Below are 24,262 nucleotides of genomic sequence, written 5' to 3' on the forward strand. Positions count from 1 at the left end.
TTTCAGGTGTGTGATTCAGACACTACTGATGCAGGACTGCCAGGCAACTGGTATTGATTGAGGCTGCTCTCACAGTAAGATGTTACAGGTGCACGTTAGTGCAGCCTGTAACGCAGCCCAACTCACAGCAATGAAAACTAAATGGGCTGTTCACAGTGCCCACATTGGGTTACATTGTAAGGTAGCACGTTTAAACAAAGTGCTGCATGCTGTACGTTATAGTGGGCTAAGCCACATTAGACTGTTTGCACATGCTCAGTAATGTTGGAGGAGGAGGTCTCCCCTCCTCCTCCGTGGCCAGCCACATGGCTAATTAATATTCACTGCACGGTGTGACGTGCAGTGTTTACTTCCTGGAGCATCCGCTCTGTGCGGCGATTGGCTGGCGGGACCACGTGATGCCGCAGCATCCAAAAGTACGCATCACGGCATCACGCACGTTATACGACCTTAAAGTGGCATCTAACGCAACCTCTTAGTGGGAAAGAAGCCTAAAAGGAAACAAATATGGCGGCCTCCATATACATTTTACAGGTTTTCTTTAAGAAGTACTGTCCAATGAGATGATAAAGCAAACCTGTGAGGAGAAAATGTTTTTTCAGCCGGGTTCACACTTATTACATATTTGCACAAAAACGTGTTAGCCCCATAGCTAATGAAAGTCCATGGAGAATCACACTTCTGCCAAAATTTGCAAAATTGTCTTCGCACAGCCCTATTATCGCACTTCCGTTCATCAACCCCATGGTCACCCAGCAGCTGCATCCAGAGAAGAGAGATTGTAAGTTGTTAAGTTCCAAGCACCTTTGAAACAGCTCTATCTGTCTACCTCTTTGCTTCTATCCATTATTCATATTCACTTATGCTTCTGATTGGAGATAGAATCCGCTTTTATCCATTCTAGGCCAAGTTGGGATGTAAGGGCGCTGGACGTGATTTAGTATTCCAGGGCGCCCCTCTCTGTTTCCCGAGGTAAAAGATTATTTTGATCCTGACTGCCGCTTTATCTTTTGATTTGCTGAGAATTGAACTTGCTTCTGAAATCTCACAATAATGAGCGGCTTCTGGGCTCCTGACAGTCGCGGCAGAATCAGTTTTCACATTGTGACAGCGCGCTCCGTCACCAAAAATACTTTCTAAATTGCTTTCTCCCCACCGACAGGTTTCGCTCAAAAAGTATTCACACTTTTCCATTTACATGAGGGACAGAGGGCGCTTGGGGTGCCTGGAGGACAATCACTTTCCTGGATGTAAATAATTATCTGTCATGTAGGGCTCATCAGATACGGCTGAACTGAGTCCATGATGGGAAGTTACTTTCCCTACAGAGACTTTATCAGCAGTCGACATTTAAAAGAAGAACCGAGGAACTTTGGTTTACCTGGAAATCACCCACACACTGGTGTAACAATAGGGCCTGCAGCTCCTGCTCTCGCACGGGGGACCCCCGAGGTGAGGGAGGGGGGGAACATTTTCCCCTCCCCGCCGAGTGTGGCCATGGCTTTCCCTTCATGCTGCAACCCCTCCAGCCCCCCAAAATGGCCCTGAGCGGGCCCCGGGGGGGCGCTCAGAATTTCTGCAGGGGGGCCTGGCGGGGGCTAGTTACGCCCCTAGTGATTTCCAAAAAGGATTTCAGATTTTGATTCATCAGATGACACTTTGCTTCAATCCATGTAGAAAGAGTATGGGCACAGAGAAGGCATGAATGTTTCTGGATCATATTTTTATATGTTGAATGAGATGCTTGCATACAAATTCATTACAAATTGTATGCGGTTTGGAATTGGTAAAATCCAAACTAATGCTAGGTACACACAATGCAATTTTATGACAGACTTACTGTCAGATCGATTACGATATTTCCGACAGCTCCAATCTGATGTTTTTTGTTTAGTTTTATGGAAAATCGATCAGAAATCAGATCGGACATGTTGGAAATAGTGGATCTGACAGTAAATCTTTCAGAAAATTGCATCGTGAGCACCTAACATATCAAGAACTACATTTGATTAGTTCCGAGCTGTATACAGTTTGAATACATTTTACACACAATATGGAATTCTTATCATCTCACTGACGACTAAATCTAGTAGAGATTAACTTCTCATTTGCGGATGTAGAAACAAACTGTGTTCACAGTCAGACAGCAGCTCTCAGAGGTGTTCCTGAGCCTATGCAGTTATTTCCTCTATGAAATTCTACCTGTTTTTAATTACATTGCTGCCTGCCAGACTGATGATCATGTCTGTCCAATATTGACTTTAGACCTTGTCCCTTGCATACAGAGATATCTCAGATTATGTAGGGGTGTACACTTCCCAATCAACACTTTTTAAGGTGCGTACACATGCACTACCGCTGGCAACGACGGGTCCACCGGATCCTCCCGCTGGACGGATGTTCAGCCCACAGTAGCACGTGTGTACGCGCTGTCGGCGGACTGATAAGGCTGTTTCTGAATGATCCGTTGAGCAGATCGTTCAGAAACAGCCTTATCAGTCCGCCGACAGCGCGTACACACGTGCTACTGTGGGCTGAACGTCCGCCCAGCCAGCAGGAGTGTTCGGCGGGCCCGTCGTTGCTGGCGGTAGTGCGTACGCACCTTAAAAGGCACAGCCTGTCTGGGTTGCTCTTTTTTTAACCTGTTTTACTGACCTTTTCCTAACTAACATGATCAGCTCTGAGATGTGTTCCACCAGATTTTTTGTTTGTCTGTCTGCTTTTCAGCATTACACTTTTATCTCGCTTCATTACAACTCTTTTTCTTTTTTTTTAATGAGTGTATGCTTTTAAGGAACCAAAAACAACTCATCTTCTCATTTTCAGCATTTGATGTGTTGTCTGTGTACTATATTCATTTAAATATACGAATTAAGAGATTTACAAATCATTCTATGCTGATTTTATGTACTTGTTACACAGTGCCCCAGTTAGTTTCTTTTTTCTTTTTTTTTTGGGGGGGGGGGGGGGGGTAATACCGGGTATTTTAATGAGTACTAGACAAATATATTTTATAAACCTGACGTGATCTCCTGTAAGATGCCCAGGTCAGTACAATATCCATTTTGCAATCAATTTCAAATAGATTTCTCCACCATGCCTTATTATGCATTTCTTCAAAAATCAAATACCTTTTTGGTCTCTTTCAGTCCTTTATATATTCCAGGTGGTTCTGGGTCACCATAAGCTTTCTGGGTATCCCCTTAGTCCTGGCCCAAGCCCTATCCTATAGAGCCAGACCAACAAGATGAAACAAGCTATATGTGTTGATTGATGTGTCTCTGTAAAATGTATTAGCTGCAGGCTCACAATACACTAGCTGTTCTGGATGTGCAGCCTTACTTTCAAGGGCAAAGAGAATTTGCATTTTCAGGAGTGATGCATCATGGGAAACCATGGTTTCTTGCTTTAACCCTCCTGGCGGTATAAAAAAATCCGCCAGGAGGGAGCGCAGCAGTTTTTTTAAATTTTTTTTTTTCTGTATCATGTAGCGAGCCCAGGGCTCAGCGGCATCAGCTGAGGGCTCAGGGCTCAGCGGCATCCCCCCGCCCTCTTCGATCGCCTTCGGCAATCTCCGATCAGGAAATCCCGTTCAAAGAACGGGATTTCCTGGAGGGCTTCCCCCGTCGCCATGGCGACGGGCGGGATGACGTCACTGATATCGGGACGTCATTGGGAGTCCCGGGCCACCCCTCGGCGCTGCCTGGCACTGATTGGCCAGGCAGCGCACGGGGTCTGGGGGGGGGGGGGGGCGCCGCACCGGATAGCGGCGATCGGGCGCGCGGCGGCGGCGATCGGGGTGCTGGCGCAGCTAGCAAAGCAATCGGCCCAGCAGGGTTTGAGCGGCACCCTCCGGCGGCTTACCGGGGTTACCGCCAAGGAGGTTAAAGGACAACTGAAGTGAGAAATATACGGAGGCTGCCATATTATTTTCTTTTATACAATGGGCTTGATTCACAAAGCCGTGATAATGAGCATAACGTTTTCACGTAAAAATTAGAGTGATCGCGTGAAAACAGCCGCGATTTCACGTGCAAATTCGCGTTTGCACGTGAAAAAATTACGCGCGCTATAACGCTAGCGCGACGGTGACAAAAGTTAACACGGCTTTGTGAATCAAGCCCAATACAAGTTGCCTGGCAGTCCTGTTGGTCTGTTTGGCTGCAGTAGTGTCTGATTAATGCCAGAAACAAGCATGCAGCTAATTTTTCAGATCTGACAATAATGTTAGAAACACCTGATTTGCTGCATGCTTGTTCAGGGTCTGTGGCTAAAAGTACTAGAGGCAGAGGATTAGCAGGCCAGCCAGGCAACTGGTATTGCTTCAAAGGAAATATATATGGCAGCCTTCATATCCCTCTTGCTTTAGTTGCCGTTTAAGCTGCATTATCACAAATACCTTCTGTCTTAAGAAGGCAAAATCTATAATTTTCTTTTTCACTATAAAGAAAAAAAATTCATCTGATTCTCCTATACTATCAATTCTTTTCCATGATTGGTTTTATCGCCAGGTCCGGATTTGTGGCTAGGCCGCATATGCAGCGGCCTATGGCGACATAATAGAATGGGTGGCCGGGAACGAGCCCCCCCTCCCTTGGGAAAGCTGTCTAAAAGTAGAGTGAGTGACTCACCTCTCCATGCATCCAACGCAGAATCTTTTTCCTTCCCCTCCATCAGCTGCCGCTAGCACTACCTGGCGCCTCTCACATATGACGCTTTAGTCATATGATAGTTATTGTGACTCAGTAAAGTCAGTAAAGTGCGTCACATGTGAAAGTTGCCGGCTGGAGTGCTTGCGGCAGCTGAGGAGGAGGAGGAGGAAGAAGATTCTCCGCTGGAAGCATGGAGAGGTGAGTGACTCGCTCTGCCCTTGCACAGTTCTCCCAAAGGAGGGGGGATGGTAACCAATACCAAAGGGGGATATGGCACCTGTCTAGCTATGCAAACGGGGAAGGGGGTCGGCACTTGGGGGGGGGGGGGGGTGGCACCTGTATAATTATGTAAAAGAAGGGGGGATGGCATAGGACTAACTAGGTCTTGGGCAGTAAAGAATACAAATCTGGTCCTGTGCAGCGTGTGCAGCCATCTTCACCTTAAATTTTTAGGCCTGTTTCACACCATGCCGTTGCGTTTTAGGGGACGTTAAGGTCGCATAACGTACCCCTAACGCAACGTCTGTGGTGTTGGAGGTGGACGCCAGAGTGAGACGCGTTGTGCGGCTGTTGGTGCGCCTTTTTTGTCTGATACTCTGCGGGGACCACGTGATCGGAACACTCCGCATCACGTGGTCCCGCCAGCAAATCAGCGGCCGCTCCAGGAAGTAAACACTGCAGTAGTGATGGGAAGTCCGGCTCTTTTTCAATGAATCGATTCATTGAAAAGAGCCGGACTTCCTATCTCTACTGTTCAGAATCGATTCAGAGGCAGAGCAGCAGGACTGAACCTAGTAATGGGAAGTCCGGCTCTTTTCAATGAATCGATTCTGAACAGTAGCGATAGGAAGTCCGGCTCTTTTCAATGAATCGAGTCGAACTTCCAATCACTACACTGCAGTGCAGTGAATATTAATTAGCCATGTGGCTAACAATAGCTGACTCTCCCCTCCTCCTCTCCTGCTCAAACAAAAAAAAAAAAAACACACATTACTGAGCATGTGCAAACAGTGTAACGTAGAATGCACAGCATGCTGCACTTTCCAATAACGTGCAGCGTTACACTGTAACGCAACGTGGGCACTGTGAACAGCGCATGTAACGTCCCAATGTGAAAGCAGCCTTAATGCATCGGCTTAAAGGGACTCAGAGAAGACATTATTAAAAAGATTTTATGCACAGCTACGAGAACCGGGTCCCGTCACTGACGTCGCCGGAGCCAGTTACGCAGGAAAAAGTGCGCCCTCTACGTATCTCTCCAGTGACTGCTGGAGAGATAGGCAAACAGCGCACTTCTCTAACGCTAGACTGGCTCCGACTGACGGAAGTGCGGGGAACTGGTTCTCATAGCTGCGGGCAGCTGAGGACGGCGTCGTGGGAGCAATCCGAGCGGATGGGGCTGGAGGAAGGTATGTATAAAGACTTTTTAATTTTCAGCTCTGGTGCACTTTAACACAGCAGTTTAAATAAAAACAAATCTGTATCTCAGTTGATTGTAAACATAAAAAAAAAAAAAAAAGAATAAAACAAACTAGAAATAAAAATATTCCCCCAAATCAGCTTTATTCCATCTAAAAACAAGGTGTGCATATTGATAGCACGCTGAGCCACTGCACGTCTTTATTTCGTCTCAAAGAGAAGGAAGCCGCAGAAGGTGCAGTACCGCTGGTGGTCCCCGTGGAGCGCTCCTGTCCCCATTCTCAGCCACACCTCATCATCTTTTGACAGTTTTAGCACCGCGCTGTTCCCTGCAGTGTCTTGCTTTCCTCTGGTCTCGTAGCTGCAAGGAGAATACAAACTCTGGTTACTAGAGATTTCCGTCACTGCAGCCTACAGCCAGGTGTGTCTCAGGCGTACGTTAAAAAGGGGCGCTGGGAAAAAAGGGCGCGGGGTTTTAAACGATAAGCATGGATAACGTTTAAAAATGTATTGTACTGTATTTCGTTTAAAATTAATGTTTTATAAAGTTATAAATCATTAAATAATGTGCATTAAATCGGCAATTGTAAAAACGTTAATCTTTCGTTTAAATAGTGAAACGTATAATAACGTTTAAATTTTTTTTACTAAGTAACCCTCCCTGTACCTACCCCAAACCCCTAGACCCCCCTGTTGATGCCTAAACCTAAGACCCCCCCTGTTGGTGCCTAAGTAACCCTCCCTGTACCTACCCCTAACCCCTAGACCCCCCTGTTAGTGCCTAAACCTAAGACCCCCCTGTTGGTGCCTAAACCTAAGACCCCCCTGTTGGTGCCTAAACCTAAGACCCCCCTGTTGGTGCCTAAACCTAAGACCCCCTGTTGGTGCCTAAACCTAAGACCCCCCTGGTGGTGCCTAAACCTAAGACCCCCCTGTTGGTGCCTAAACCTAAGACCCCCCTGGTGGTGCCTAAACCTAAGACCCCCCTGTTAGTGCCTAAACCTAAGACCCCCCTGTAGGTGCCTAAACCTAAGACCCCCCTGTTGGTGCCTAAACCTAAGACCCCCCTGGTGGTGCCTAAACCTAAGACCCCCCTGTTGGTGCCTAAACCTAAGACCCCCCTGGTGGTGCCTAAACCTAAGACCCCCCTGTTGGTGCCTAAACCTAAGACCCCCCTGTTGGTGCCTAAACCTAAGACCCCCCTGTTGGTGCCTAAACCTAAGACCCCCCTGTTGGTGCCTAAACCTAAGACCCCCCTGTGATAAGCATTAATAAAGTTTCAAAAACATATTGTGCGGTTTTTTCGTTTAAAAATAATGTAAAAAAAAATAAAAAAAAATAATGTACTGTTTTTTGTTTAAAAATAATGTTTGAAAAAAATATTGTACTGTTTTTCGTTTAAAAATAATATTAAAAAATGTATAAATCATTAAATAATGTGTAATCATGAGAAGCAGTAATAAAACATTAAGTCTCCGGGCGCCGCTTTTAAAACGTTATTTTTCTCTGGCGCCCTTTTTTCCTATCGGGCGCCCATTAAACGATATTTATTATGGGAGTGAATGGCGGCGCCCGATTTGTCCACTAGCCTCCTGCGCCCTTTTTTACTGTTACCGTGTCTCAGTATGACAAAGTATAAATTCCTTTACATAATCTACAGTGACATTCACAGAGATGCAGAATCAGGAATTGGGTTTGGCACTTACATATGGAAAGAGGAATAGTAAATAATAAGCAAATAATAATGAGTTGTTCACTGCAATAAACATCTTAGAATTTTTCTCTGGGGAGCAGTGGCGGCGCCACACTGGGGCTTACCCAGGCTTCAGCCCCAGCTGGCGACTCATTAGCCCCCCTTAAAGCCCCCCCGCCGCGGCCGAGAGAACTTCCGACCCGACCTACACAAAAGAAGCTGAGCCTGGGTGAGAGGAGGGCTTGGGCTGGCGCTGACCGGACAGTCACCACCCACCAGGGTACTACGTTGTGTGCTGGCGGGCGCGACGCGTGTAAGTGTCAACACTTGACAACGTCTGGCGTCACATCTCCTCACCCCCGCCCGCGCAGCAGCTAGTTGCCGCCGCCAGGAATGACCCGGACACCGCACACCGCACAGGACTGAAGGCTGGAGCCGAGTCAGCCAGCCAGCCCCCAGAGCTCAGCAGCGCACAACAGCCGGACTCCGACGGCACGGCAGCTCAAGGTGGGTGGTCGTGGGTGTCCTGTCCCGGCTGTCCATCCTCCTGTCCACTTCAGCCAGCCCATTTTTTTTTTTTGCAGCTGAGCCATGCACCAGGTCAGCACAGCACCACTACCAACTAGGCCTGACTGTGAGAGGAAAGGGGGGGTGCAGCCTTCCCACCCACCAACAGCCCTGAGGCCTCCCCACCACCGGGCAGGCCTGAGCTGTGCTGCGGCCCCCAGCCCACCACCACCAGCCAGGCCTTAGCTGCCCTGGGGGGCCCCCAGCCTACCACCACCAGCCAGGCCTGAGCCCTTCCACCCAGCCCACCACCACCAGCCAGGCCTGAGGTGCCCTGGGGCCCCCAGCCCACCGCCACCAGCCAGGCCTGAGCTGCCCTGCGACCCCCAGCCCACCACCACCAGCCAGACCTGAGCTGCCCTGGGGCCCCCAGCCCACCACCACCAGCCTGACTACATATACTGGGGACAGCTATATGCCTGGCTACATATACTGGGGACATCTATACACCTGGCTACCTATGCTGGGGACACTGGCTGTCTGTTATTATGTGCATTTACTGGTGAAAAGTTATCTCTTATGTGCATTTACTGGGGAAATGCTGTCTGTCATTATGTGCATGAACTGGTGAAAAGTTGTCCCTTATGTGCATTTACTGCGGAAACGCAGTCTGTCATTATGTGCATTAACTGGTGAAAAGCTGTCCCTTATGTGCATTTACTGCGGAAACGCAGTCTGTCATTATGTGAATTAACTGGTGAAAAGCTGTCTCTTATGTGCATTTAATGGGGAAACTGTCTGTCATTACATGCATTAACTGGTGAAAAGCAGGCTCTTATGTGCATTTACTGCGGAAACGCAGTCTGTCATTACGTGCATTAACTGGTGAAAAGCTGTCCCTTTATGTGCATTTACTGCAGAAACGCAGTCTGTCATTATGTGCATTAACTGGTGAAAAGCTGTCTCTTATGTGCATTTAATGGGGAAATGCTGTCTGTCATTACGTGCATTAACTGCTGAAAAGCAGATTCTTATGTGCATTTACTGGTGAAAGGCTACCTGTCATTATGTGCGTTTACTTCATTTTTTTTCATGTAACTACGTTAGCTGGTACAACTACATTACAGTTAGCCCCGCCCACATGACATCATGACCATGCCCAATTCTTCGCCGCGGCGCAATTCTCCCCCCCTCCCCCAAGCCCAACCTGCCAGCCCTCGTGCCCCCTTTGAGCCCCCCAAAAAAATCTGAAGCTGGAGCCGCCACTGCTGGGGAGAGAGGGGAGGCGGGGCCACACGCAGGAAGTCAGGTGATGTGGGGTCTTTGGGACGGCTTCGCGGGACAAGGCAGTGCTTCTTTTACAGGTAGCCTGCTAGATTTTTACTTTAGGATGGAGATCTGCTTTAAAGCTGAATTATCACAAATACCTTCTGGCTGGGTGCACACATAGAAACGCTAGCGTTGCGTAAAACGCTGCGTTTTATGCAGCAATGTAAGTCAATGAGACGCAGAAAAAAACGCAGACACCTGCGATTTACAGTATGCGCGCCGAGAACGCTGGTTTTCTTGCATATTATGCAGGAACTAACATAATAAAAGTCAATGGGAACGCAATGTTATGCTTTTTTCATGCGTTTTCCATGCATTTTTATATGCGTTTTTTTTTTTTTTTTTTTTTTTTTTGCTGTATTTTCGCTTCCTGTTGCCTTCCAAGTGATTTGCATAAATGGAAATATAAAAACGCATGGAAACCCCATACAAAACGCATATGCATTTTGTATATGCGAACTGCAGACGCATTACAACGCACGCAAAACGCATGAAAAATGCATCGCAATCACACCACAAACGCAGTAAAAACACTAAATAAAAGCACACACCATTAACATAAAACATGACATAAAACGCAGTCTTTCACGCTATGTCATATGTGAACCCAGCTTCTGTTTTAAGAAGGCAAATTACACTGAACGTTGCTTTATAGTAGGGGTTTTCAGTCTCTTTTAGTTCCCTATACTTTTCAAGTGGTTTTGGGTCACCTACCATAGAGCTGCAGGTGCTCACAGTACCGGGTGTAGCCATGGGTAGGGGTGCCGCTGTGGTGCTCAGCCACTGTGTTCTTCCACCTGGGACCTTTTTCATAGTTTGGGCAACATTTGGGAAAATAGCAGCAGGCAGTGCCGGGAACTGTACTACTTCCTGCACTAGATGTAACACCCTCCCCCTTCCTGTCCCGTGGGCAATGTGTCTACTCGTTCTCTACACACAGCTTGCAGTGAGTGAATGTGCAGAGCAGCGGGGTGAGTAGAGAGAATGATTGCTGTGCTGCAGCTGGGACATTAGCAGGGAGAGACAGCAGGATGTGTTCAGTGCTTCATAAGTTGCCTGTCATTAGTAGCCATGTGCACAGGCTGCTGTAATACCAGAGTGCCCTAGACTATTGATTATTTATCCTGATCAGAGTAATTAATCAATAATGCAGGGCAGTCTGCTGTTGCAGAAGCCAGTGATACAGTATGTCCCCCTTTTCTGACTGTCCTCAGAGGAGCTCACAATCTAATTGTACCATGGTCATAGTCTAATGTGTGTATATATATATAGCTCTGACATCTTCTGAAGCACTGTATAACTGTTAGCTCCGTACACATCCTAATGACTCCTGTTACCCTCTAATTCCCCCAAAATCTGCAGTAACATGCTCGGCACCCAAACCCCTCAACCCTTCCATGAAAAAAAATTGGTTGTTGGGGGGGGGGGGGTGCGTTATGTGTGGGGTCTGCAAATAATCAGCTCCGGGTGTCAAATTCCCTAGGTATGCCACTAGTCAGTAGTCACCCCGAGCTTCTTGGTTACTCTGTTGTACTGGTCCAAGCGATATCCCATCCCATAGAGCCATATCAATCTCTGCCATGCACTGAGGAGGACCAACAGTCCAAAACAGGCTGTCTGCATGATAGGTTGTTGTGGCTCTGTACATTTTAGAAGCTGTAGGCTTGCTATATGCCAGCTGTTCTGGATGTAAGCCTGGCTTCAGGGGCATAAAGAGATCTTTTGCATGTTCATTAGTGATGCATTGTGGGTAACCACAGTTGCTCATTTAAAGCTAAATTATGTCAAATACCTTCTGCTTTAAGAAGGCAAACCATACTGAGCATTGCTTTTTAGTAGGAGGTCTTCTCAGTCTCTTTTAGTCCCCTATACTTTCCTAGTGGTTTTGGGTCACCCCGAGCCTGTTGGTTACTCTGTCCCACATTATCCTTAAAGCGGAATATAACCCTGCATTTCAACTTTGCTCTAAAACATTATTTACAGTATATTATATGCAACCAGCATTTTTTTTTTTTACTAGACCAGCATTGGAAGGGTTACACAGAGTTTTAAAGTTCCTGGAGATTTCTGCAGAAGCTGAAATAGATACATTTTGTTTACATAAATGTATCTAAGTGTTGAATGTTACACACTTTGGCTGTCCTCCAGCTCAGAGAGATAAGTCAGATTCAACACTTAGATACATTTATGTAAACAAAATGTATCTATTTCAGCTTCGGATGCGTCTGCAGAAATCTCCAGGAACTTTAAAACTCTGTGTAACCCTTCCAATGCTGGTCTAGTAAAAAAAAAATGCTGGTTGCATATAATATGCTGTAAATAATGTTTTAGAGCAAAGTTGAAATGCAGGGTTATATTCCGCTTTAATCAATTGCTATTTCATTTCCCCGAGGCTAAACCATCACTGAGGATATCCGCTGCTTCCACATAGGCATATGTAAGGTTAGTTGAATTTTTCACCCATCCGATGCGCTGCGAATATTAAAACAAGCGAGATGATTGGTTTGATCTCATTGAGCGGTAATGCTTTGCAGTCTATCAGTTGCTCTTTAAAACATGAATAGTAGAGATTAAAGTGTGTATTTAAAAAGGTCACGCCTGAAGTGTGTGTTAAATTGTTTCATATAGCTGAGCGATCTCTCTGTGCCGCATAGATGTGAGAATTGGATTTAGATGTATGCTTAATCTATACCCTGTAGAGTACTAGATGAAATGGCAGTATCTGGAGACTAACGATCCTGCATATAAGTACAGTGTCTATCTCTCTGCAATATGTCAGCATGGGGTCAAGCAAGAAGCACGTTAATCTGCATTTAAATGGAAACTACATTGCATTATCGATCTAACCCATATCTCAAGCCTATATTAAAATAATATTTACCTGAAAGTAATGATCAAAATCACACTTACAGTGTTTACACACATATGTGATATATCTCCATTATTCTGTCGCCTAGGTTCTTAAAGGGAAGGTTCAGGGATGCTGTGAAAAAAATAAAAATCCAAATCCACTTACCTGGGGCTTCCTCCAGCCCGTGGCAGGCAGGAGGTGCCCTCGTCGCCGCTCCGCAGGCTCCCGGTCTCCTCCGGTGGTGCGCCCGACCTGGCCAGGCCGGCTGCCAGGTCGGGCTCTTCTGCGCTCCAATGTGCGGCTCACTGGTGCGCGCTGACGTCATCGGACGTCCTCCGGGCTGTACTGCGCAGGCTCAGAACTACTGAGCCTGCGCAGAACAGCCCGGAGGACGTCCGATGACGTCAGCGCGCACCAGTGAGCCGCACATTGGAGCGCAGAAGAGCCCGACCTGGCAGCCTGCGCAGTACAGCCTGGAGGACGTCCGATGACGTCAGCGCGCACCAGTGAGCTGCACATTGGAGCGCAGAAGAGCCCGACCTGGCAGCCTGCGCAGTACAGCCTGGAGGACGTCCGATGACGTCAGCGCGCACCAGTGAGCTGCACATTGGAGCGCAGAAGAGCCCGACCTGGCAGCCGGCCTGGCCAGGTCGGGCGCACCACCGGAGGAGACCGGGAGCCTGCGGAGCCGCGACGAGGGCACCTCCTGCCTGCCACGGGCTGGAGGAAGCCCCAGGTAAGTGGATTTGGATTTTTGTTTTTTTTCACAGCGTCCCTGAACCTTCCCTTTAACTGCTTCACCATTGAGGGGTTTTACCCCTTGAGCACCAGAGCAATTTTCACCTTTCAGTGCTCCTTCCATTCATTCGTCTATAACTTTATCATTACTTATCACAATGAGATGAACTATATCTTGTTTTTTTCGCCACCAATTAGGCTTTCTTTAGGTGGGACATTATGCCAAGAATTATTTTATTCTAAATATGTTTTAATGGGAAAATAGGAAAAAATGTGAGAAAAAATTCATTATTTTTCAGTTTTCGGCCATTATAGTTTTTAAATAATGCATGCTACTGTAATTAAAACCCATGAAATGTATTTGCCCACTTGTCCCGGTTATAAAACCGTTTAAATTATGTCCTTATCACAATGTTTGGTGCCAATATTTTATTTGGAAATAAAGGTACATTTTTTTCAGTTTTGTGTCCATCTCTAATTACAAGCCCATAGTTTATAAAGTAACAGTGTTATACCCTCTTTGCATAAATATTTAAAAAGTTCAGTCCCTAAGGTAACTATTTATGTATTTTTTTTATTGTAATTTTTTTTTTTTTAATTACAAAAAAAATAAATAAATTAGGGAGCGTGGGAGGTAATGAGTTAATTTTTAGTGTAAAACTAATGTATTTGTATATGAAAAATGCTTTAAAGTGTAGTTTTACTATTTGGCCACAAGATGGCCACAGTAACTTTTTGTTTATGCGGCCTGCAAGCATAGGCAGTACGCTTGCAGGAAGTGTTATGAGGTTGGGAAACATTTTTTTTCACAATGATCGCACTGCTTCTCATAGAAGCAGCCGATCATTGCGGGGGGCTTAGATCAACGAACGGGAACGTTTTTTCCCGTTCATTGCTCTCCGGGCGAGTGGGCGGCGGCGTGCACGAGCACTGGGGCGCGCGCACGAGCGAGCGGGAGCGCGGACAGCGGCGGGAGGTGCGGATATCTCCGTCTTTGGTGTTGACAGGGTGGAAAAAGGGACAGAGATATCCGCACCGCTGGTGGTAAAGTACTTAAACACGCTATACGCCAATCACATAGAGTACCTTAAAGTGAATACTGAAGTGAAAATAAACTTATGAGATTCTGAATTGAATGTGTAGTACGATTAATAAATAGTAGCAAAGAAAAGAGTCTCATATTTATCAGGGCTGTGGAGTCGGTACAAAAATCTTCTGACTCCGACTCCTCAGTTTATGAAACCAAGACTCCGACTCCGGGTACCCAAAATGGCTCTGACTCCGACTCCTCGACTCCGACTCCTTAGTCTAATACTTAACAGGGCTGTGGATTTTGTACAAAAATCATCCGACTCCGACTCCTCAGTTTATGAAATCAACGACTCCAACTCCGACTCCAGGTGCCCAAAATTGCCCCGACTCCTCAACTCCGACTCCAACTCCGACTTCACAGCCCTGATATTTATATTTTCAGTTATATAGTTTTATTTTTAACATTGCATCATTCTGTCATATTTGCAGTTTAAAAGCCACACTAATGGCCCTTTGACTTTTCCTGCAGTAAAACCTTATCACAAGCTGCCTCTTACTGTTTCTTGGCTGTTTAAGCTCTTCAGAAAAAAGGACTGAGTCAAGCCTCATACACACGTCTGACTTAAGTCAGCTGCTCAGCAGAAGCCGCCTTGAGCGGCGAATCACAAAGACTTCCTCCAGGGTGATGTTGGCTTCTCCCCTCCTTCCACACCCGGTGAGCTTACACTCTACTTCTGCGCACTTGGGCCTCAATTCACTAAGCTCATCTCCTGTCTTTAATAACGTTTCTATAGTTATCACCATGGTGAGGAGACATGTAGTATTCAGGATAAGGAAACATTTTACCTCAGACAAACCTAAAGTTAAAGCGGACCCAAACCAAACATTTTTTTTAATTCTAAATATTTAGTTGCACCACTCTGACACATACAAAGATAAATAAACACCCCTTTAAGCCTATGAGCATTTCAGTGCATGCTTTTTACCCTTTTCTTTTCATAACTAGGGTTATACAGGTGGCAGCCATTACTTCTGAGCTTAGAAGGAGGTTTTAGATCATGGGTGTGTTTGTCATCAGCTACCCTCCCTCACAGGGGTGTCGTCTATGTGAAATCTCACACAAGCTGAGATCACCTCCCTGTGACATCATCAGTAGCAGCCTGTGTTTTGTTTTTTATCTCCTCCACCAGTCTGACGGATTCTGTCCCAGCAATATGAGGGAGGGGTTCCTCCAATAAATGTAAATTATTTTATATTTGTCATCATGCAGCTGAAAAAAAGGCTGCTATTTATTATTATAATTTAGAAAATATATTTTATTTCTGAAATATTGGCCTCAATTCACTAAGCTTATCTCCTGTCTTTAATAATGTTTCTAGAGTTGTTACCATGGTGATAAGGCATGTAGTATTCAGGAAACATTTTACCTCAGGCAAACCTAAAGTTAACTCTTCTGTCTTTAAGTTAACTCTCCAATCCTTAAAATAACTCCAAAGTTAAAGATAGGCTGTTAATTAACTGCACGTGAAAATAACCACAGAGTAGGTAAATTAACTACAGAGGAGGTAAATTAACTACAGAGGAGGTAATGTAAGGAATGAAGAGATAAGATAACTCTCTCACTGTGTGGAGGTAAGTTTTCTCTTGCCTTATTATCTCCAGCATGATCTTAGTGAATTGAGGCCCAAGGCTCAGTTGATCACTCAGTTTTTCGCTGGTTTCTTATCACACAGGCCTCAATTCACGGAGCATTAGCAAACGTTTATCAAACACTTTATTAAACGTTTGATAATTTACCTCATGGGTAAAATCTCACTAAGGTGTTATATATTTGTTAAACGTTTTATCGGTAAAACATTCGATAAATATATAACACATTAGTGAATTTAAAATGAGATTTTACCCATGAGGTAAATTATCAAACGTTTGATAAAGTGTTTGATAAACGTTTGATAATGCTCCGTGAATTGAGGCCACAGTGTAGGTCATTCCTTCTGTGGTTTCATGCATTGGTTCATATTTGCTCACTTTTCCACCGGGCTATCTTTCAGCCTATCCTGCACTTCTTACCACTTATTCATCGTTTTTTAAAGCCTATGGTTGTTGCATTTCCCCTATCACTATTTACTGTGTTTACAGACTTATCTAAAGCACTGACACTCAGCCGGTTGTTGGGTAATTTAACTGTATCGGGGGGTTGAGCCAGTGTATTTATATTATTATATGCTTGGTTATATTATTATTCATGTTCACTCTGGACTTATTGGTTTTTTAATTGTTTTTAATTGTTTTTATTTGCTGTAACACAATGTGCTAATAAAGCGTATCTGAGATTCCTTTATAACTTGGTGTTATGTGGTTCTATGGGATCCTACTTTTTTTTTAGGTTTTACATTGCGTATTTGGGATTCCTTCTGCACATCCATGTTGGTGTTATTCTTGCCATTATTTTTGGTGATGAGCTTTTTGATTGAGGCTACTTGCACACCAAGACGTTGCGTTAGGTGCCACGTTAAGGTCGCATAACGTGCACCTAACACAACGTATGGTGCTGCAAGAGAGGACGGTAGAGTGAGCCGCGTTAGGCGGCTCTATCCCTATAAGGTCTCCCAGAGTGGCGCTGATTGGCCGGCGGAACCACGTGATGCGGAGCGTGACACTCCGCATCACGTGGTCCCGCCGGCCAATCAGCTACCGCCAATGCAGTGAATATTAAGTAGCCATGTGCACGGCTACTGTAGCTGGCTCTCCCCGCCTCCTCTCTGCCCCCCATTGAGCATGTGCAAACAGTCTAACGCGGCTATAGCCGCTCCAACGGCGTAGCATGCTGCACTTTCCGGACAACGTGCAGCATTACATGTAACGCAACGTGGGCTGTGTGAACAGCCCACTTGTGTTACATTGCTGTGCGTTGGGGGAGCGTTACAGTAACGTCCCTGTGTGTAAGCAGCCTTAATAGATGATGCTTGCCCACTTTTTGATTTGTAATGTTAATTCGGCTGAGGCAGCCAATAATGAGCACCTCAGCCAATAATCGTGTGTGTGTTTGGCAGCCGTCAACCCCTAACCCGCGAGCAATCCGACGGGCAGATCTACTCAGCCCCAGGGGCGCCGACCCTCCCATCGATCCCATTGTACACGCCACTCCCCTGACCGCCGGGGGGCTTGTCATCCCTCTGTTATCCCCCCCTCCCCCTCCGGATAGCAATACAGTGCATTGTCAGCTACACAGTGATGTCGTCCAAGAGGATCAGGTCCTTATCCCCAATCGGTGACATGATTTGAGTGTGTGTATGCGGCCATAGACCAAGTTGGTCAAATAGCTCAGAGAAGCTCTTTTGCACAGCTAACAACTCAAGTGTTTTAACTCTTCCTGCACTGGAAAAGTACATGAGACTTTTTTCTTTGCTACTAATATTCTGTTTGCTAACTGTACTACACATACAAATCATTACCTCATACGTTTATTTTCACTGCACATTTCTTTTAGTTGGGGTCACGGGGTAACTGAATTTGTCACAGTCTATTCATTATAGCTAATTAGAAATACAAAATACTAATAAGGCATGCATAGATAAAACTAACTGCATAAGCATTTAAAGGGCACCTGAAGCGAGAAGAATATGGAGGCTGCCATATGTATTCCCTTTTAAACAATACCGGTTGCCCAGCAGCCCTGCTGATCTGTTTGGCTGCAATATTGTCTGAATAACACCAGGAACAAGCATACAGCTCATCTTGTCAGATTTGCCAATAATGTCAGAAACACCTGATCTGCTGCATGCTTGTTCAGGATCTATGGTTAAAAGCATTAGAGGCCAATGATCAACAGGTTAGCCAGGCAACTGGTATTGATTAAAAGGAAAAAATATGGTAGCTTCCATATACCTCTCGCTTCAGGTTCCCTTTAACCACTTCACCACTGAGGGGTTTTACCCCCTGAGCACCAGAGCAATTTTCACCTTTCAGCGCTCCTTCCATTCATTCGTCTATAACTTTATCATTACTTATCGCAATGAAATGAACTATATCTTGTTTTTTCCGCCACCAATTAGGCTTTCTTTAGGTGGGACATTATGCCAAGAATTTTTTTTTCTAAATGTGTTTTAATGGGAAAATAGGAAAAATGTGGGGAAAAAAATAATTATTTTTCAGTTTTCGGCCATTATAGTTTTTAAATAATGCATGCTACTGTAATTAAAACCCATGAAATGTATTTGCCCTTTTGTCCCGGTTATAAAACCATTTAAATTATGTCCCTATCACAATGTTTGGCGCCAATATTTTATTTGGAAATAAAGGTGAATTTTTTTTCATTTTTGCGTCCATCCCGAATTACAAGCCAATAGTTTATAAAGTAACAGTGTTATACCCTCTTGACATAAATATTTAAAAAGTTCAGTCCCTAAGGTAACTATTTATGTATTTTTTTTAATTGTAAATTTTTTTAATTACAAAAAAAAAAAAAAAAGGGGAGTGTGGGAGGTAATGAGTTAATTTTATGTGTAAAAGTCATTTATTTGTATGTGAAAAATGTGTAGGGTGTAGTTTACTATTTGGCCACAAGATGGCCACAGTAACTTTTTGTTTTAATGCGACCTCCAAGCTTCCTTCCGGAAGCTTGGAGGAAGTATAAGGAGGCTGGACACGTGAGTTTTTTCTTACAATGATCGCGCTGCCCATAGGAGAGCAGCGGATCATTGCGGGGCTTAGATCAACGAACGGGAATGGATTTTCCCGTTCATTGATCTCTGGGCGAGCGGGCGGCGGCGTGTTTACTAGCGGCGGGCGGCGTGTTTACGAGCGGGAGCGCGGACAGCGTCGGGAACGCGGAAAGTACGTATTTCTCCATCCCTGGTTGTTAAAGGATGGAAAAAGGGGCGGAGAAATACATACGCGCGGGGGTAAAGTGGTTAAAGAGACACTGAAGCGAAAAAAAAATGATGATATTATGATTTGTATGTGTAGTACAGCTAAGAAATAAAACATTAAGATCAGATACATCAGTCTAATTGTTTAAAGTACAGAAAGAGTTAAGAAACTCCAGTTGTTATCTCTATGCAAACAAGCGATTAACTCTCCGACTAATGCTACGTACACACATGCGACAACGATCGTTCGTTGTCAACGACGAACAAACTTTTAATTGATGAAAGAACGACCTAAGTAAAGTTAGTTTTAAAGGGTGTGTAACGATCAGGTCGTTAGAACGAACGTTACATCACGTAAAAGCAACTATTGCGCCTGCGCATAAAATGAAAAGTTCCATGGAGAAATAGTGAAATGCCCATGTCAAGTCTAGTACGAACGACCGTTTCCAACGATGTACTACTTTTGCAAACGATCGTCGTTGGAAAAAATCCGCCAAGCTAGATAGTTCGTTTTTAACGATCTAGCTCGTCCGTCGTTAGACTTAATAGTCGTTGGCGGCTTTTTTTATAAACGATCGTCGTTTGAAACTATCGGGGAACGATCGTTTCAAACGACTATAGTCGCATGTGTGTACGCACCTTAAAGAGACTCTGTAACAAATTGTTTATCTTTATTTCTTCTATGCTATAAGTTCCTATGCCTTTTCTAATGTGGTCTGGCTTACTGCAGCTTTTCCTAATTGCACAGTAGCTGTGTTATCTCTGTTATATGATCTAATCTTCTCTCTATAGTCGGCACAGTCAGGCTGAGGCAGTCAGACTGGAATGTGCAGGGCTGCTTGTGATTAGCTAGAAGCTGTACACACCCCCTGCAGGCTCTGTGTGACTAACACACTCTGCTTAGCTGAGCCTATTAGAAGCTGGTTAGTTTGTTTGTAAACACTGCCTAAAACTGGCAATTACAAGCCAGGTTTGCAGCAGAGAATGGCAGAAACAGCACAGAGGGGACCAGGAGCACATAATGAATAGAATGGTATGCTTTTTATTGTAAGAATTTCAGAGTACAGATTCTCTTTAAGTCTTAGTCGTGGAGAGGGCTGTTATCTGACTTTTATTATCTCAACTATAAGTGAACTGTTTTCTTTTTCTCTGCTAGAGGAGAGATCATTACTTCACAGACTGCTCTGAAAGACTCATTTTGAATGCTGAGTGTTGTGTAATCTGCACATATTATAGAATGATGCAATGTTAGAAAAAACACTATATACCTGAAAATAAAAGTATGAGAATATTTTCTTTGCTGCTAATCTTCTAGTAATTATTCATAGTACACAACCAATTCACTATATCATTTTTTTTTTTCGCTTCAGTGTCTCTTTAAAAGCATAAGAAATAGAGAGAGAGGGAGATAGAGAAGAGAGTGTGAGAATCGCAGCTGCAGAAAGAGAGAGTCTAGGAAAATTATGGATGTGAGTCCTGGATTTTTCTCTTATTTGCACTGCCATTTTAATTAACTCTGGGATTTTGGGATTTTATGATGGGAGTTCAGGTGAGGAAGTACAATTCACCCCAGATTATGCTGCTCCCCCTTTGAGGAGTAATCAGGTGGTAAATAAAAGACAGCTTGGTGCAGCCTAATCTGGGAGAACACACATGGTGTGTGGTAGGCTGCAAAGGTACTGTAAATCTGAGGTGACAAAGACTGCTATATTTAAATACTTTTGATTTAGGACAAGCATTAGGCTTGTACTCTGTAGAGAAGATTTCTCAATTTTAGTTAGTAGCCCATCCAGTGGTGAGTTTTTTGTCTATGTACATTTTTGCCTGTATACATTTTTATATTGTTGGAATAAAGTATGACTGAAGCTGGATGTGTGCTTATGCTTTGCCTACTGAATTTGATACAGATGCAGAGACCTCTTCTCTCCCTCATGGCTCCCCTAGTAAGCGGCTTCTGCTGATGACGCAATCAGCAGATGCCGGCACTAGGGGAGCAATGAGGCCGAGTAGAGGTCACTGATTGCGGTGGGCTCTGATTAGGTGAGCCACGCTGCAGTTCCTTGCATTTATTCAGGGGGAGTGGAGGAGGACATGAGGGAGGAGCAGAGGTGACACAGGGACAGTACAGGGAGTCCCCGACATAGGGGTGGGTCAGCAAGTCGTATCGGCGGGATGTCAGGGACTCTGTATTTGGCATAAAAGACTCAGTGACTTGTTTTCCCCATTTTTGTGGGAGAGAAAGTGCATCTTATATGCCGAAAATGATGGTAAATGTTTTAAGACTGCAGAATTCTCTTGCTTGAGCGTATAGCACAGGAGTTAGTGGAGCGTACCATGTATAGATGGTCAGAGGGTCAGTGAACTACAACCGCAGATAGCGACGCTAAACATGGTGATTATTACACTGTGAAGGTCCCGCTTTTTGCATGAAATGATCATTTGTAATTCCAGATTGGAGAATTAATATGTGGCCAGACAATTAGACCCAGTGTTGAAATGGAAGTGCTGAGTTGGAACAAATAGCTGGCTAATTAGAAGAGTGTAATGAATTTGCGCCCACTTTTCCTCCCATGTCTGGTGATTGGCACTAATTATTTATGGCAATGAAAGCAACAATGTATCAATATGTACGTCACATTATAATTATCTCATATATAAAGAGAGTGTTCTACCAGCAAGCATTTATTCCGAGCTATTAAACTTTTCTAATTACCGTATTACTTGACGGTAATTAATGACGTGATTTTCATATATTTTGCAGGTTATAATGTCGTTATCATATATCATAGGCCATTTTGTTGGTTCTGCAAGGCAGGGCCGGGCCGAGGCAGAGGCTGGAGAGGCTCCAGCCTCAGGGCACAGTGTAGGAGGGGGCGCACAACTCATTCAGCTGTCATTCCCAATTGTGTTTGAAGCAGAAAGAAATAAGAAAAGGGGATACATGACAGTGACTGCAAGCCAGATAACTAGAGATTAAGGTGTTGGGGAGGTTGGGGGCTCTGGGGCACCTATTTATCTAATAGCAATCTGTGTGTGACAGCTGGGGTGGGAGGGATGGAGGGGCGCACTTTGCTGTCTCAGCCTTGGGTGCTGAAGGACCTTGTCCCGGCTCTGCTGCAAGGTACAGATGTCCTGCTGCTGTGAAACGCTGCGTCTCCATATTAAAGCTATCTACTACACCCGACCGTGATGAACATTCATAGAACATTTTACTAATTGGTATTTTAAAAGGAACTGTAAGGATTGAACTTCATCCCAATCAGTAGCTGATAACCCCTTTCCCATGATAAATCTTTACCTTTACTCGAATAGATCATCAGGGGGTCTGTATGGCTGATATTGTGGTGAAACCCCTCCCACAGTGTGATGTCATGACCATGGTCCTGACAGTTTGCTGTCTGTGAACCTAGTTGCATTGTGGGAAATAACAGCTTTTCCCAACTACCAAACAAGGTATATTCTCCTCTGTGCATAGAGCTCTCAGTAATGAACATTCTGTACAGATCACCTGGCAGGACTGAAGATGTCACCACCATTTATACATTTCAGAATGTAAATCAGGGAGAGGAAAGATCTTACAATGGGCAAATACTGGACAACTAAGGCTACTTTCGCGATGCTGCCCACTCCCCCGTTGCAGTGGCCATTGGTCTCTATGAGACTGGCCACACTACCCATCCCATGGTCATACCTCCCAACCTATTGAGATGAGAAAGAGGGACACTTAAGCCACGCCCCTGTCACGCCCCTGATCACTCCCCCCCCCCCACACACACACGCCCCACATCCCTAGTTATGCATCCATAAAGATTTTATAAGAAAAATATGTTGTTTTTAATTCAAACCCCACTGGTCCTTTCTATCCTGGTCCAGTTTCCTTCATATTAACAGTATAAAATTAGTAATATATCAATTTAAAGGATGGGAATAAAGTTTAGAGTCAATCAAACACGTTTTTTAGTAGAGAAATGTATATATTTACATAGAAAGAGGGACAAGGTCCTGAAAGAGGGACAAATGAGGACAGAAGGACAGGGCCCTCAAAGTGGGACTCTCCCTCCATAAGAGGGACAGTTGGGAGCTATGCCCAAGGTATGACACGATGCAGGCATTTGCAATGGAGTCTAAATAGATTGTTGCGGTGGCAGTGCGCATGCGCTTGTGCCGATTGGGGGAAAAGCAGTGACGTACTTCCTCTCTAGCAGGGAGCATGTCACTATTTGGGGCAGGGGGGGTGGAGCTGTGCATATTACCCTGTTGGAAAACTCTGCCACAGGGTAATGTGCATGGGGGAAATGGTGCGGTGCAATCGTACTGCCCCGGGCTCTCCTGCTGCAGGACAATCGCACTGCACCATGTGCAAAACCAGCCTCAACTGCGCACTTGCCACTGATCTTGCAGGCAACGTGCGCCATTCAGTTACAATGTAATGCAACTGAATGGCATAGTGTGAAACCACACATTAGCGTTGGCACATGGGCAGTTACTGTGCAGCAGACAAGCACCTAATTTAACATTTAGGGGATGGCTGCTTCCTGCTTAGATGTACATGCAGCAGGGGACAGGTTCCTCCACACAGCACTTCCCAAAGACTTGCCACTTCCTGCAAGCGCCCGGAAGATCCCATGGAGAATCTGACAGGATGTGGCTACACTCAGAGCCGGATCATCCACAAAGCAAACCTAAGCAGTTGCCTAGGGCCTGGGGCGAGTCTAGGGACCTGGCGGATGCTATCCCCCACCAAATCTTACTAAAACAGCCAGGTGACCATCAGCGGTGGACAAAAACTGCTATCTTCCTTACTGTCCCATTTCATCTCAATCCTTTCTGGCCACACTTCCTGTCACCGTGAAAGAGGCCTTATACAGTTTTAGATGAGACCGTTTGTTTTTAAGCAAAGCAATACAATACAAGCATCATGTCTGGGCAGAGCAGGTGCATCCACTAGGCAACCTAGGCAGGGGCCTGGGGCCTAGTAAGTGTCAAGGGGCCCACAAGGCACCTTCTCTGACCTCTCTCCACTTCAGCTTACCTAAAGAACCATAAGGAGACCTCAAATCTTTTACCTTGCCTAGAGTCCCATCACCATACCTCCCAAGGTTTTGAGATGAGAAAGAGGGACACTTAAGCCACGCCCCTGCCACACCCATGATCACGCTCCTGGCACACC

The 24,262-nt window shown here is 45.1% G+C and overlaps 1 protein-coding gene across 1 annotated transcript in view; it reads right to left on the bottom strand.

Moving 5' to 3' along the window:
• Window positions 1–6,190: 6,190 nt before the first annotated feature.
• The window catches only part of C1QTNF3 (C1q and TNF related 3), a 108,213-nt gene continuing 90,141 nt past the window's right edge, over window positions 6,191–24,262 (bottom strand). Inside the window, exon 6 of the mRNA XM_068271850.1 lies at window positions 6,191–6,432. Coding sequence (XP_068127951.1) covers window positions 6,273–6,432 — 160 coding nt within the window. The 3' untranslated portion in view covers window positions 6,191–6,272. The remainder of the gene's footprint in view (window positions 6,433–24,262) is intronic.

The sequence above is a fragment of the Hyperolius riggenbachi genome, chromosome 1, assembly GCF_040937935.1.
Source record: "Hyperolius riggenbachi isolate aHypRig1 chromosome 1, aHypRig1.pri, whole genome shotgun sequence".
In the NCBI taxonomy this organism is placed as follows: Eukaryota; Metazoa; Chordata; class Amphibia; order Anura; family Hyperoliidae; genus Hyperolius; species Hyperolius riggenbachi.